Source organism: Lepidochelys olivacea, assembly GCF_965140295.1.
Source record: "Lepidochelys olivacea isolate rLepOli2 genome assembly, chromosome: 1".
Lineage (NCBI taxonomy): Eukaryota > Metazoa > Chordata > Testudines > Cheloniidae > Lepidochelys > Lepidochelys olivacea.
In genome coordinates, this window is record NC_140411.1 from 255,675,495 (window position 1) to 255,690,678 (window position 15,184).

Sequence of the window (15,184 nt, forward strand, 5' to 3'; positions counted from 1 at the left end):
TGGAGGATTCTAGAGATAGCTTTGAGGAAATTATTCTAAATCCTGGAATGTGTGGGCCCCTCAACAGGCCTAATGCCTATTTATCCAACACCGGACAGCAAATTGCTATTCTATTTGAAAGATGAAATAAAACTAATTGGACTGAAACCTTTACAGGGATTATTTAGGAACTTTAATCTGGGATAAAGGATACAATAAATTGTTGTTTTCTTGGGTGACTACAGCCAAAGCCAGTGGTTTTCACATGGTCAGCTTTAAAATAATTTATTTAGACAGAATTATACCCCTCTGATATGTCAAAATAGGTCTTCGGGAGTCTCTGTCTTGTAGGAGGCGTTGTAGTAAAGTAGAGCCTGCTTGTTCTGCTTTGGGTTCACTTTAAAGCCAAACTGCTGGAGGAGCGGGGGAACAACTGAAATAGCAGAAAAAGCCAGTAAGATAGAAATTCCATGCTATCCAACTTGCCTCCACACTATATACACACACATCATTTCATATGCTTAACTGTACAGTGAATCATTGTGTGACACTATAAAGACTTAGAAGATGTCTGCCAATAGCAAGAATTATTGTCATGGCCTTGACCAAATGGGCTCTTGCGAACAGCTCCTTTGCGGAAAGAAGGCTAGAACGTATACACGGTGTCTAAGGCCCTTTGTTTTCAGTGTTTGTTTTGTTTAAAATTTCTTGGGAATTTATTAGTGTTTATTACAAAAGTTAAAAAAAATCAGTGAAAATCAGTGCAAAAAGAAAAGGAGTACTTGTGGCACCTTAGAGACTAACCAATTTATTTGAGCATGAGCTTTCGTGAGCTACAGCTCACTTCATCGGATGCATACCATGGAAACTGCAGCAGATATTATATACACACAGAGATCATGAAACAATACCCCACAGTGGGGTGGGAGGAGGTATTGTTTCATGATCTCTGTGTGTATATAATATCTGCTGCAGTTTCCACGGTATGCATCCGATGAAGTGAGCTGTAGCTCACGAAAGCTCATGCTCAAATAAATTGGTTAGTCTCTAAGGTGCCACAAGTACTCCTTTTCTTTTTGCGAATACAGACTAACACGGCTGTTACTCTGAAACCTGTCATAGTGCAAAAGCAAAATCCTTAGAGTTTTCCAGAATAAATATCAGGGTAAATTTCACTCTCTTCTGTTTTTGTGTCTTTAAACTTTTAGGAAAGCCCCTTTTGTTCTGAAATGTAGTCAGATACAGCTTTTCATTTTCAATCCATTTTAGCAAGAAAAGTAGTTCTCTAACTTTTATTTGCTTTGAATGCTGACAACTATCTCTGCTGTCTGTAAAGCTAGTAACATGTACGTGGTGGGCGTGGATCAGACAACAGAATGTACACCAGCAACTAATTCCAGCAGTTCTGCCCTGGCTCCCCGCTCCAGAAGGAGAGATGCGTGGTCCAGGTTGCCTTCTGGAGCAGGGAGCTGGTTCTGGAGAGTTCTGGCATTTCCAAAATTTGGGTGAAAAAAAAAATCAGTAAAAACTGAATAATGGCTTTTGTAAAACCCAGGAAAGTTTCGGTAAATCCTAAAATAAAGGGACTTAAGAATATTGGAAGGAAACAAGGAACTTTTAGAAGCTTTCCAGGAGAAAGATTCTACAAAAAGACTTAAGTTGTCCCTGGTCATGGTGTGGGAGAGCTGTGGGGAAAGGTATTGGTTCAAGGGGCCTCCCACTCCACTTGCATACTCCATACAAGGGCCAGGGCAGAGACTGTTCCCTCCATGCACACCCAGGAATGGAAATCCACACATAGAGGGGTGGGAAAGGAGCGGGTCTTTGGTTCAGACCCTGTCCCACAATTTGTAGAGTCAGGGGGAGCATGATTTATCCAAAGGGACATGCCCTCCCCTGTGTGCTGGGAGCTCAGGGAGGGATTATGCCTCCTTTGTTAAATACCACAGGCTGGCCCGAAACATTTCCTTAACAAGTGTGTTGGGGGGAAATAAAGGTAAAATAAGTAACTTTTTACAGAAGACACTAAAAATTTATTGGTCAATATAAAAATAGCATGTCCCATATGATGCATATCATGATGCTCAGTGTATTGTTCTTGAGTGACAATTTATATTTAAGAATAGCAACACTTTGCACTTCTATAAATAGTTCCATTCATCCAGTAACTTCAGTATTAATGAATTGCGCCTCATTATCCCCCTGTGAGATAGGTAAATCTTAGCCTGGTTTTACAAATGGAGAAACTGAGGCACAGAGAGGCATGCAGCCACATTTTCACCATGGGAGCTGCAGGGTGCTCTACACGTCTGAAAGTCAGGCCCAGGTTGTATAAAGTTGGGCACCCAGAAGTTGAAGCACCCAAGATCAGTGGCCACTTATTAAAAATGTGGTCTAAGTGACTGTCCCATAATCATGGGGACAGATCCATGAATAGAACCCGGTTTGGTTACTCCCATTCTTGTACTTTAGCCACAAGACCTTCCTTGCCCTTGCTCAAATTGAGCTGCTACATGAGGAAACATTCCTAGAAGTTCCCAAGCCACCTAGAGTTTGTCTACACTGCACACTAAACCCGGGACGGTGGGAACCAGGCTTGTGAACTGGGTGTTTCCAAGCCTGTGCTTGAGTGTCCACACTGTATTGTGAATCTGGATTTGCAGTTGCTGGACCTGGGTCTCACAGCTGTGCTAACACATCCATACTGCACTTGGCAGATTCGGGTCTATGGCTTGACTTGCATCCACACTGCAGAATGTCAGAACTTGGACCTGCGTCCCCCTGGGGCTCTGGCCCACCTCCCTAGCAGTATCTAGATTTTAGGATCCAGATGCAAACATTCCTGTGGGAAGTTTGCAGCAAGGCAGAACTGCTGTCAGAGTTTTGCTGGCTGGCTGGCTGCAGTTGGCATTCTCTACTCCCCTTTATATGCTGAAATGCTGCTGCTGAACACAGAAAGAAAAACATATTTTTGGAAACGCCAGCTTTGGAACAAAGAATGGAAACAAAATCTAGTAAATCAGGCAAGATGGGTGTGTGTGGATGAGCTGAAGTCCTAGATAACATTACCTCTTAGAAAGTGAAATCATGGGAAGAACAGTCAGTACATTTTTAGCAAATGTACTGAAACAATTGGGGGAAGATTTCCAAGGCACAAATGGAAGTTAGGCACCCAGCTCCCATTGAATTTCAATGGGAGTTGATCTCCTAATTTCCCTTTATGGTTCTAAATATCTCCCCCTTTTAGCAAATGCATAATCCAGTGATATTTCCATGCTTCTGAGACAGAAATATCAGAATGCACAGATCATTTGTGTCCAACCCTGAGGGGGAATGCTGGTAGTCAGCATGAACCCTTCACCACGCCAGGAACAAGATGTACTAGAGAAGGCAGTATCACTAAAAAGGATGAGGAGAACTCAGAGAGAACAACCCTGGTTTAAAGGACAATTTAGAGAGCCACTATAACAATATAGAGAGCCACTATAACAAAACTTGCGACACTAAACCTATCAGTAAAGTAGTGGTCTGCCAGAGGACTTGGTCCTTTGGATGAGGAAAAATATTGCCATTTCTGGGACAAATGAGGCTCTTAACCACGCAAATTCATGTCCAGCACACAAGAGTGGTTTACAGACAGAAGTAGGAGACAGTAAGGAGCTATCAGCCCTGAGATAAGCTTTAGAACAGGGATCGGTAACCTTTGGCACGCGGCCTGCCAGGGTAAGCCCCCTGGCGGGCTGGGTTGGTTTGGTTTGTTTATCTGCGTGTCCGCAGGTTCAGCTGATCGCGGCTCCCACTGGCCACGGTTCACCGCTCCAGGCCAATGGGGGCTGTGGGAAGCAGCACGGGCCGAGGGATGTGCTGGCCGCTGCTTTCCGCAGCCCCCATTGGCCTGGAGCGGCGAACTGTGGCCAGTGGGAGCTGCGGTCAGCCGAACCTGTGGACGCAGCAGGTAAACAAACTGGCCCAGCCCTCCAAGGGGCTTACCCTAGCAGGCCGTGGGCCAAAGGTTGCCGATCCCTGCTTTAGAAGCTATATAGAGCAGAAAACAGAGTTTTGACCCCTCTCAAGATATTGGATATCTTGTTATTGCAGAATTAGAAGAAAAGAGAAAGAGATGGCACTGAATTACTGTATGTCAACATCTGTAATGTGCTGTTCAAGACCCAAAGAAAATACACAAAACTTCTCATTGAAATCTCTAGTGTCCAATAAAAATTGGTGTTTACGTAACACAAAGCTGGCTTTTGATTATTATTCTGCCCTGTTATAGAATATGTGCATTCCTCCAGTCTGTGCTAAAAATGCCTCCATGAAGAGACTTTTCTTTGTTTCTTGTTTACAAAAGAGAACTCTCTGAGATGTTCCAGCAGAGTTTGACTGTAATATGGTGTGACGGGGTTGGGACTCCCCACCGCAGCGTCTCCTGCTGTTCAGTCCGGGAATTAGCTCAGTTCATGCGGAGCGCCCTCTGCCGGTGGTGTCCCGTCCGTCTCTCGCCCTCGATTGGCATCTCAACCCACGTTGCTCCCAGCTTGCGGCATCCTCTTCAGGACACTGCCCTCCAACAGTGCCCCCAAGTCCACACTCGCCCCCTTCTGGGGAGGGGGTGGGGGTTAACAGCCGTCTTTCCAGTTCACTCCTGCCGCAGCGGCCAACCACAACCGCTTGAGTCTAGCCCCTCTGTTCAAGGGCCGGTTGCAGTCTGTCACGGCCACCCTTCCATGGCCAGGTGCTGTACAAGGAAGAAGGGGGGGACCCAGGCCCACCCACTACTCTGGGTCCCGACTCAGGGACCCTCTAGTGGCAGCCTCCCTGCCCTGCTTCTCTCCCCTTGTCTAACTGTCCCTGGGCCACTTCCCCTCTGGCCCTTCGCACCCTCTAGGCCCTTTCTCTCAGGGCCTGCAGTCTGGCAGGTATTGGGCCAGAGCCCTTCTATGCTCCCCCAAGCCTGCCCAGCACTGCTCTGTCCGAGGTGCCTGTCTCCTGCCCAGGAGACAGACCTTCCCCCATGAAGGTCTAGGACAGACTGCCTGTTCCCTTCCTGGGCAGCCTTTATATAGGGCCTAGCCTAGCCCTGATTGGCTGGCTGTAATACTGACCCTGATTGACTCCCAGTAGGCCTTTTCCTGATTGGCTGCCTTCTGCACAGCCACTCTGGCCTACTCTAGCCCTATCTCTCATAGGGGTGGTGCAGGCGCCCCACCACATATGGCTACCGCTAGTGAGCGGAGAAGAAAGCTACAGCCTAGAGCCTAAACTAAAGATGAGCCTGAATTAAAACCTCAGATCTAAACATCCCCAAACTTTTTAGGATGTTTGGGCTCAGATCTCAAATATGCTGCTTGCTCTGAACTAAGATTCAAATTAAAATCACCAGAGTTCCATGCAGTACAGCAAGAGATGTTGTCAGCAGTACCAAAAAAAGAACTGACATCATCTAGTGCGTACTTTGTCCATGGATGTTAATATCCTATTGTCTTTAGATGTCTTGGGATAGTTTTCAGATATGAATCTTAAAAAATTCCAAATATTGGCCCTTGCAACCTTCTCACTGCCCCCTACACCGAGCCTCTTGCATAGTGTGGGCATGGGGCTGGTATATGCCACTCTATTGGATCCTATCTGAAGCCCAGATTCAGAACAGCACCTTAGCACATGTTTACACCTCATTGCCTGTGCTTAATAACTGTCATGAATAGAGATGCTTTACTGAATCAAGGCCCGACACTAGAGGAATTCTCCATATGTCCAGTTTCCTGGTGGTGCATTGACCAGACAAAACTATTTGAAACCTTCTGGGTGGGCCTTCACCTCCAGTAGCATTCTGTAACTTCCCTGTTGTTTCTACTGGTGATATTCTAGGTCTATCCAGGACATAGTCTATTAAGTGGGTTATTAACCAGGCTTTATGGTAAAGCTGGCTAAGAAATGCAGATTTGTTTTACAAAACTGTTTCCTCAAAATTTCAGATTTCCAAAAAATGTCGACAACTTTCTAAACTGGTCAAAAAACAGCAAAAAAAAAAAAAAAAGGTTTGTACAAATTTGCAATGAATTTTTTTGAAAAATTGAAAAACATTTGACCAGCTCTTCTCTGTACACAGTAGGTAATAATCAATTTTTGAACAATAATCAGCTTTATTTTAAGCACATAAATGGATTTCTAAGAATCATAGTTACAAGGTAAAGCGAGGAGGTAGATGTCAAGGACAGTGAATAAAATAGAAGATTGACAAAGAGAGGTGTGGGTGTGGAAACGTAAAAAAAGAATAGAAGTTGAGATCAAAGATGACGGAGTGGAGGAGAAAAGAGAAAACAGGCAAGAAACAGAAATGGGAGATGAAGGACAACATTTTCAAAAATGTCTAAGTGATTTAGGTGCCTAAGTCCCATTTTCAGTAGTGACTCAGGAGCATACATCTCATTGACAGTCAATTGGATTTAGGCTCTTTAGTCACTTATGTGCTTTTAAAACTTTTGCCCAAAGATTTTCTAGATTTGGTTAGTCCTGCCTCAGCACAAGGAGCTGGACTTGAATTTTGGAGGTCCCTTCCAGCTTTACATTTCTATAATTTCTATAATCTCTTCAGAAATAACAGCACTTATGAGCCTCTGGCAAGAAGCATTAACTATTGTGAAAACAATTTTCATGCGTCTGGAAGCAACAGGAGCAATAGGAAAGGCCTGAAATATCTGACATCAAGTAGGAGAATAATTATAAATTGAAACTTAACAAAAAGAGGAAGAGGAGGAGATGTGTGTCCTATTACTGTGCTGCCAGGTTTCATCTATTTTAAAACAAATTTCTAGGAGAGGTCTCTCAGAGTATTCCAACATTCAGCAGGTGCTGTTGATCTCTTTTCTTCCACTCCTCTCTCCCCTTCCCATGTCAGTTAAAGTGAAGGGCCAGACACAGCTTCTGGAAATCTTCAGGTTCCCCGGTAGGCCCTGGATAATCCAAGATGTTGGGTTGGAGAATGAGGAAGCTGGATGTATGTTGCATTGAACAGAGTATAATCAAGTGGGTCTCCTTTTGAAAATTTCCCTAGCAGTGTGAGGGTTTGAAATTGACTAACCAAAGAACACAGCTTGTGAAGATGAGTTAGCTCCAGTGCCATAGGGGAAGATCCAGGAGGCAGTGTATCTCCCTGAGCTCCTAGGGGCCATGCCTTAGACGGCTGTAGTACTCTGCTGGGTAGGAAGGAAGGAAAGGCCCATCTAGGGCTGGTTGAAATGTTCCCATTGACAACAGTTTTTCAATGGAAAGTTGGGTTTTTCACAAAAAGTTTCTGCCTTCCACAGAATATTTTGAATTTCTATCAAAAAATCAAGCTCTTGAAAATGGATGCATTTTGAATGATAACCATAATATTTTGATTTGGAAATACTGCCACTGTGCCTTGTAGGAGTTGTAGTTTGATTGCTTCATGTGCCCATTCTCCTCTATGGGTTGGGCTCCCTAGCTGGAGGTACATTCCTTATGGTCACAGACTCCCATGATGCACTACCTCCCATGTCCAAGAGAGGAGATGGTGGTGCATCATGGGAGTTGTAGTCCAACCAGGGGAGCCCACCCTGTAGAGGAAAATGGGAACATGAGGCACCACAGCAGGAATTCCAAATCAAAATATTTTGGTTTTCAAATTTCCACTAAAAAATGGAAGTTTTCTGTGGGAGGGGAAAAAAAAGCCAACATTTTCTAACCAGCTCTAAGCCCATGGTCCCCATCTTCTCACTGCCCCTCCTTTCTCTTCTTTGTAGAGGTTAGCTCCAATGGGGGCACTAGCCCGAAGCTGTCTTTGTGCTAGGGATAGTGCAAGGACTCCAGCTTGAGGTTGGTCCTAAATAATGCCATGGGGAAGGAATACCCTTTTCATCCCCAGTGTCCCTGTGCACCCCCTCAAGGGCCCTTCATCTCTTAGCGGTGCCCGGATGCATGCTGTTGTATTCTAGGATCAATCACATACAGAATGATAAACTCTTTCTGGCAGGAGGTAGGGACTGGAGGAGATCACAATTTTCATTTTATTTTTTATATTGTAAAAGTAAGTATTGTTCAGCAAGAAGAAAAAAAACAGTGTAACCTGCTCTAAGGACCACCTCTAAGTGATCCATGGCCATCAACAGTGACCATTTTAAAGAATCCTCAAGATGACTAGTACAGTTTTGTCTGAACTTCAGATAAGTAGGTGATGGATCTTTTTTCTGGGCCATTGGATGGTCTCTTAAAACAGGTTTCACCATACTCTGGTACTTGCAGTTGTCTGTAGTGTTGCCTATCATCATTTTCAGTACTTCTGTGTCTAAACAGTTCAGAATAACCAGGACCCAAATCCTCCACACATGTACATCTTGCATTCTCCATGTGAGACGTGGACATCAGGTACAGAGTGGCATGTTAATAACAGATTATTAACTCAGTGTCATCATGTTTTTGTAGCATAGATTCATATTCATACTAACTCGGATTTGATTTTACTGCCTTCTATTCACATGCTTACCTGTACTGCACCCAAAGGATATTTGAGCAGAAGTTTCACAGTTTTACGAAGAATGCTGTGTATGTGACACCTGTTTTGTCAGAAACTGGATGCACTGTTTCTATGATATGTCTGCCCTCTTCTAGTTTATCACCCAGGAATTAGACTGAGCTCCTGGAGCTGAGGTGTCTGTACACAATGCATGGCTGTGATATAAAGAACCTTTTGAAACAGAATCTTGGCAGTTTTCCGAGCATCACCTGCGATTAATTCCATTTTGCCATGCAAGGGCCTGCATTTGATGCTAACAAAACCTATTTTGTTATGCAGTTCGTTGCCTCTAACTGTACATCCAATCTCTACGGCTTCCCTACCTTACAGTTGTTGACTAATAGTAATTATGTGTATGCTATTTAATCATCTAGGAGCAGCCCTCTGAAGTGACATTTAACCAGGTTTGATGCAGCTAATAAAAGTGAATTCTACTGCAGAACCTGACCAGAAATACCTAGGGAAGAATGAAAAGGTTCAGAGAGATATGACACGGAAAATCTCTTACTAAAGTGGGGGTGGTCATTCAGACCTGGGGGGGCCACACAACAGCCTCTTCACCACTTAACTCCATATGTCCCTTTATGGTGGTGAGAGGTGTTGGGTAGAGTAATCATTCAGGGGCACCTCTGCCTGCCATGGACTGGTTTCTCAATAGATTGGTTCACCCTAGTGAGCTCCCACTGCTGCAATTATCCAATGGAGCTATGGGCAAACAGCATAGTGTAGAGCAGCCTTCAGGCTGCTGTATGTTTTGCCAGGTGTAGCCAGGCTCCCAGCAGCCCTAGGATCCAGGAAAGCAAAAGTGGCTTAAAGGTACCTTTGCATACATCCATATTCCCCTGAGCTGTGCCATGGCTCTGCTAAAAGGCAGAGACTGAGAGACCCTGAATAATTGTTACCTTAGAACATTACTTTTCTGTTTAGAAGGTATGTGTCTACTGTAAGTTAGTGTTTGGGGGCCTGGTGTCAAAGTGAGTCTTTGGGAGGGATTTGAGGGCCTAGCAGGAAACAATAGCAGGAGAAGGAACCAACGTGATAGGGAGGCTGGCATAGATGGGGCTTGAGGGAAGGGGATGTGATTAGGAACCAAATCCAAAACATAGTCTGGGGCAGAGATGTGCAGGGCTTCAAAGGAAAGGCCAAGAAGCATAATTTGTTACAAAGCCAGTGGAGGGAGTTATAGGAGTGATATGGTCTAATCGACCATCTTAGCAGCTGTGTTTTGGACAGACTGGAGAAAAGCAACATGGGACTGGAAGAAGCTGTAGGAGAAGATAAGGGCATGGTCAAGTATCTTAGAAGTCAGAAAGAAAGAGAAGAACTGAATTTTAACCTAACTGGACACAATAAACCAATTTTCCCCCTATTATGATTCTTTCTTGGGTTTGTGATCCTAAGAAGGGCTGAGTGCCCTCAATAGCTCTCAAAAGTAAATGTGAGTGACGGGTGTTCAGTATCTCCAAGGGTGTTCAGCATCTTGCACGATCGGGCCATAAAATGAGATGGGTTGAGGCAGGGAACTCTAAGGAGCAAATTGTTTGGAGTAGCCTTTGCTGAGCACTGCCACAGACCTTCAGCAAAGGGGGTTTTGAAAGACCATCCACACATACAGCCCACTGGCTGGTTCTATCTTCCCTCTTCTGCTCCAGAACAGTGAGCAAAGGGTCTCTGCTCAGGGCGCTTGAAAGGCTTCAGCTTTGCATAGACAGAGAAACTCATTCGTCCCACCAACCAATGTCAGTGCAATATATTCACAAAATATTGCAAATTGCTTTCAATCTCTTCTGAAGAATGCTGTTAAGGCAGACAACTGCCTCTGTCCTAACAAAGCAAAATTTCTTACCGCCTCCCTATCAGAAATACCACCTCCGTGAAGTGACTGAGCTGTTGTTCCCTCTTGCCTTTGTGTAAATTACCTCTCGGTTGGGTAATATCCTCATTATATCCAATGTGAAACTGTATTCCCTCTCATACCATATAGAAACACATCCAACTCTCCTCGCCAGCAACTGAATACCCATGTATGAAAGGAGGTTGGCCTCAGTCCAGTTCTCAGCATCACATATGCTGGCAGCAAAATCTTTCCAACATCAGACTGCAGGAAAAAAAGACAAATTGTTTGATCCTTCAATTTCAATGTCATCCTAGACAAAAGAAGCTCCTGCAACCTTTACTTTCTTATCAAGTGGTGGGGTGACAGGGATAAGCTGATCCGATGGGGTAAAGAAGAATTTCCTCCCAGACTGTGCAGGTGTTTCACAGGGTGGGCTTAGTAACCGTGGCAGATGCTGAACTATCTAGTTAAGGCGACGGTCTGAAGGAATGTTGGATTTACTGGATTGTTTCTATCTTCCAGTATGGCAATTTTAATGGGCCAAGCTCCATTCTTCATTGCTTGTGCTTGGCTCCCAATGGGAGCCCCCCCAGCACACATCCAAGAGCAGAATTTGGCCTTAAGTTCCTCTGTGAAAGCTATTTATTACTCAGCAGCCCAGGATCATAAACTTCCATCTCTGACAAAGGCTCCCTTTTATCTACCCTCTCTGCTGCTTCTTCCTGCCTGGTTTATTGTTAAAATCTGCAGGCTTCAGAGATCATATCCAGTATCCACATCCCTCAAAGGCCAGCATGTGTGTGGGAGTCTGAGCTACCCTGTTCTAATGACTTTCTCCTTTCCGCTCCACGTCCTTGGTGAAAACTTATTGTTTGGGAACCAGGAATCTGAACTAGTAGTGAGTTACCCTCCTGTCGTCTTTTCAGCTTAGCAATTTTTTGGCCTTTCAGCTGTGTCTGTTGATTTTGTGAACTACTGACTTTGTCAACACCAACCATATGTCTGGACTGCCCCCAAAATGAAATCTACTGACAGTACTACAAATACAAAGTTCCACACTGTGTAAAATAGAATGATTTGTTTGGTTTTTGCTTTCTCTTATATTCTACTCTCTATATAGAATTTTATGGTGCGTTCATCAGTGTAGTATCTGAATGCCTTCCAGCAATGCATTAAGCCATGTGACTATGCATCTGTTATGTGTTGTTTGTTCTCTCAACCTCTCCCGGAGGGAGAAACGGGTGCATTGGAGTGTCTTGTTTTGGTAGTGTATGGGTTTATACATATACACACCTGTTACTCTGTGTTTATGTAAGAGAAGACAAGGTCAAAAAAATGCACCTGGCACTTGGTGTAGAAAGTGGTGAGGTTTGTGGAGGTCCTTATTTCCCTGGGGAGTTCATTCCACAGTCTCAGAACACCCCCGGAGAAATCTGTGTCTCCTGCACAGACAAGCTTTACTCTTATTGTTGCAAGCTCCATGGTGCCAAAGGAATGAAGTTGCCAATCATGGTCTTTATCCCAGAGCTTTAGACAATCTTTTAGAGACCTTGGGCCCAGGAAGACATGGAGAGCTTTGACATTAAGGACCAAGACCTTGAACTTAATTCAGTATTCTATGGGAGGCTATTATAGAGAGCAGAAGCCAGGTTTGATGTGCTCACGGTAGCCTGCGTTGCTAAGGAGGCGTTCTGCAGCATTCTGAACTGGTTGGAGTCTCCTAAGTGCTGACTGCTACATGCCCAGGTGTATCACATTGCTGCAGTACAGCCGAGAGGTGGTGAAGGCGGGAATAACTGAGGCCAGGTCTTCGTCCGCCAGGATGAGATGGAGTTTCCAACTGTAAGATCTCTTTCCTATAAATCTGCGTTCCCAGGAAAGATCAGAAACTCCAAAATCAGGCACATAAGCACCTGTGTGATTTGTTTTCATATATACATCCCATGTCACTTATTTGAGGAGCTGTGTGACTTACCTGTGTGACCTATATCACCCACAAGCTGTTCTTAGTCACACCAGCCTGGCCTACACAACTCCACCCATCAGCACTCTTTTGCTCCTAACTCTGTTCCCTATCCCTTTTCGTCCCCCGCCCTGCTCCACTTTTCTTAATTGATATACAATGTGTAAATCTATTGCACAGCCAGGTAGTGTAACTAAGGCCCTGTCTACACTACAGCTTTTACCCGGGTTTGTAGTCAGAGACACAACAGTATCATGATGTAGTTTGTGTCTGCAGTACCATATGGTTAATACTCTGTTAATAACTTGTGGCAGCTGACAATGCTTTGCCCAGGTCAGTGTCCTAAGGCGGTTACAGTCTTCCTGTAACCAATTTATTACCCCATGTTTTGCAGTATAAATGGGACCTCCTAAATGCCTGTGTAATCAGGTTGGCTAGCCCTCCTCCTTTTCAGTTCTCTGTGTGGAAGCACCTCCCAGAGTGCAATGCTCCATATGCTGCTGGTGTCCTGCTTTGCATGTCCTCCAAACTCTCTGTCCCCTGGTGAGGGACATGGGGATAGCTGCCCAGATTTCCCCATGTGGCACTGATACAAACAACCTTCGACAGCAAGGTAGATGTGGCTACTTAATCTTGGTTGACACATGGGAGTGCTGCAAAAAACAAACAAACAAAACATGCTCTGTGGATGCAGCTCAGCCTTGTGTGTTGTAATTGGGTCAGACGCATGTCATGAACCAGTTACAAAATCATGGTTGTACCAGGAGCATAGGCAGGACACCCAGTCGCTTTCCTCTTTAAATCTGGTCTTAAACCTTCCTTTTCTCTTAGGCATCTGATTCACACTCTTTGTAAAGTGCTTTGCTAAGCTCTGTATAAAAAATACTAAATACAAATATGCTGCTAGTGTATAATGACGTCCTTGTCACCAATTTCTTTAAGCAAAACAGCAGGTGTTTTTCCCATCTCTTGAGCTGTATTCCCAGACTCCCTGCTCAGGTTTTCAGTGAAAAACACATTTCACCCTTTTTGACAATCTGAGTTGCTTGGTACCACTGCAATCTACTTCTGAGTGTTTCTCTTAGCATTAAGTCTGAAGAAACAGGAGACACGGTCTGTCCTTGGATGCTTTTGCAGTTTCCTTCGAAGTCATGTGGAGGTGCATTCGCACATCTGAGGGCACAATTTGTATTTTTCTTATACTAATCGATACTGTAGAACAGTTGTTCCAATATCTTTGCCACCTCACCTAACATTTTATGTAAGTTAAGGAATAAGTGACTATTTCCAGAGCTTAGTGAAATCTGCTTAGGAATTAAAGCTTCACTTTCTGTTCTATGCACTGTGCAGATATTTTAAATATAGAATTTAAACAACTCACATTTTTAATGTTATGTTTATTTTATATCTACCTGGCTATTTCTGTGGCCTCCATCACTGTAGTATCTGAGCTCCTCACAATCTTTAATACATTTATTCTTGCAACACCCCTGTGAAGCAAGGAAGTACAGTTATCCCCATTTTACAGATAGGAACTGAGGCCCAGAGGGATTAAGGGCCATAGTCTCTGCTTATGTTAATTGACATAGTAGTCCATTAACTTCAGTGAAGCTGGCCCCTTTTTCACCAGCAGAAATCTGACATTTTCAGAAGCATATAGTCCCATTTTCAAAACTGATTTAGCCACTTAGGAGCCAAAGTCCCATTGACTTTCAGTGACATGTAGGCTCCTAAAGGCCGAAGGACCAGATCTTTAAAGTATTTAGGTGCCTATAGTTGCCTAGTGAGATTTTCCAAAACACTTAACTCCCATTGAAAGCAGTGGGTGTTAGTCACCTAGGCACTTTTGAAAATCCCCCTAGGCGCCTATTTGCATCTTTAAGCACCTAAAAACCTTTGAAAATGGGACTTAAACTCTTAAGGCACTTAGACATTTTTGAAAATTTACCTGTAAATTACTTACCCAAGATCACACAGGAAACTTGTGGGAGAGCCAAGAACTGAACCCAGCTGCGAGACTCAGATTAGTGGCTGCATCATTAGACAATCCTTCCTTGTTTACAGAAGCTAGAATAACACCAATAGGGTAAATACCAGTGAAAAGGATACAAAATTACATCAGAGACATAACTAGAATTAAATTAAGAAATTATATTACAAGATATAAAACAGCTATCAACATACAAAGTAGGGTCTGTTTTCAGGAGCATTCGCACATTGCAGATATGTTTATTTAGTAACATTTGTTCTCCTAAAAAAGAAAATAAACCATTTTAAAAAGCCAGCTTAGTCATTTTACAGTAAAAATGAATTTTAATAATGAAATTAAATCCATATTTCTGTAGAACTCTGCTTATCTGAAGGGAGCAGTTGATATGGAATTTATCTGGATAAAAAAAGGCTTCTGGTAGAGGAGTTTTTCATTTAAGTGATGCATATTGGGAGGGAGCAACAACAAAAATGTGGGTGATGGGGGATTGGATAAGAAGAATTGATAATTGTAAATCAAAATTTTTGACAGAGCTTTTGGTGACCACAATTTGGTCACCTTAGAATTGCGCACTATTCAGGGAACTCTCGGGAATGATTTGAGCTTGTACCTGTTAACCCACAAGCTTATACTTGTATTTATTTCTTTTGTATAGAATGAAGTGATAAGTCAGCAACTGTCTGTCATTTTCACTCATTGCTATGGACCTTATCCTATTCCAAAGCTTGTTGAAATCAAACGAAAGCAGACCTCTCGTTTAGGTAAGTCACAGGTGAGGTGCAGATCACAATGTTCACAGAGTGCTGTCCTAGGATTTGGAGAGATCAAAAGAAAGGAAAGAGGTAAACGCTAATGAAAATGATTGAAATAAAGTAAGTC

General features: G+C 43.6%; 1 protein-coding gene across 1 annotated transcript in view; it reads left to right on the forward strand.

Annotated features, from left to right (window-relative positions):
• Window positions 1–15,184, forward strand: part of ABTB3 (ankyrin repeat and BTB domain containing 3) — a 280,098-nt gene that overhangs the window by 246,942 nt on the left and 17,972 nt on the right. The window contains exon 12 of the mRNA XM_084617381.1: window positions 14,961–15,066. Within this exon, the coding sequence (XP_084473507.1) occupies window positions 14,961–15,066 (106 nt within the window). The remainder of the gene's footprint in view (window positions 1–14,960; window positions 15,067–15,184) is intronic.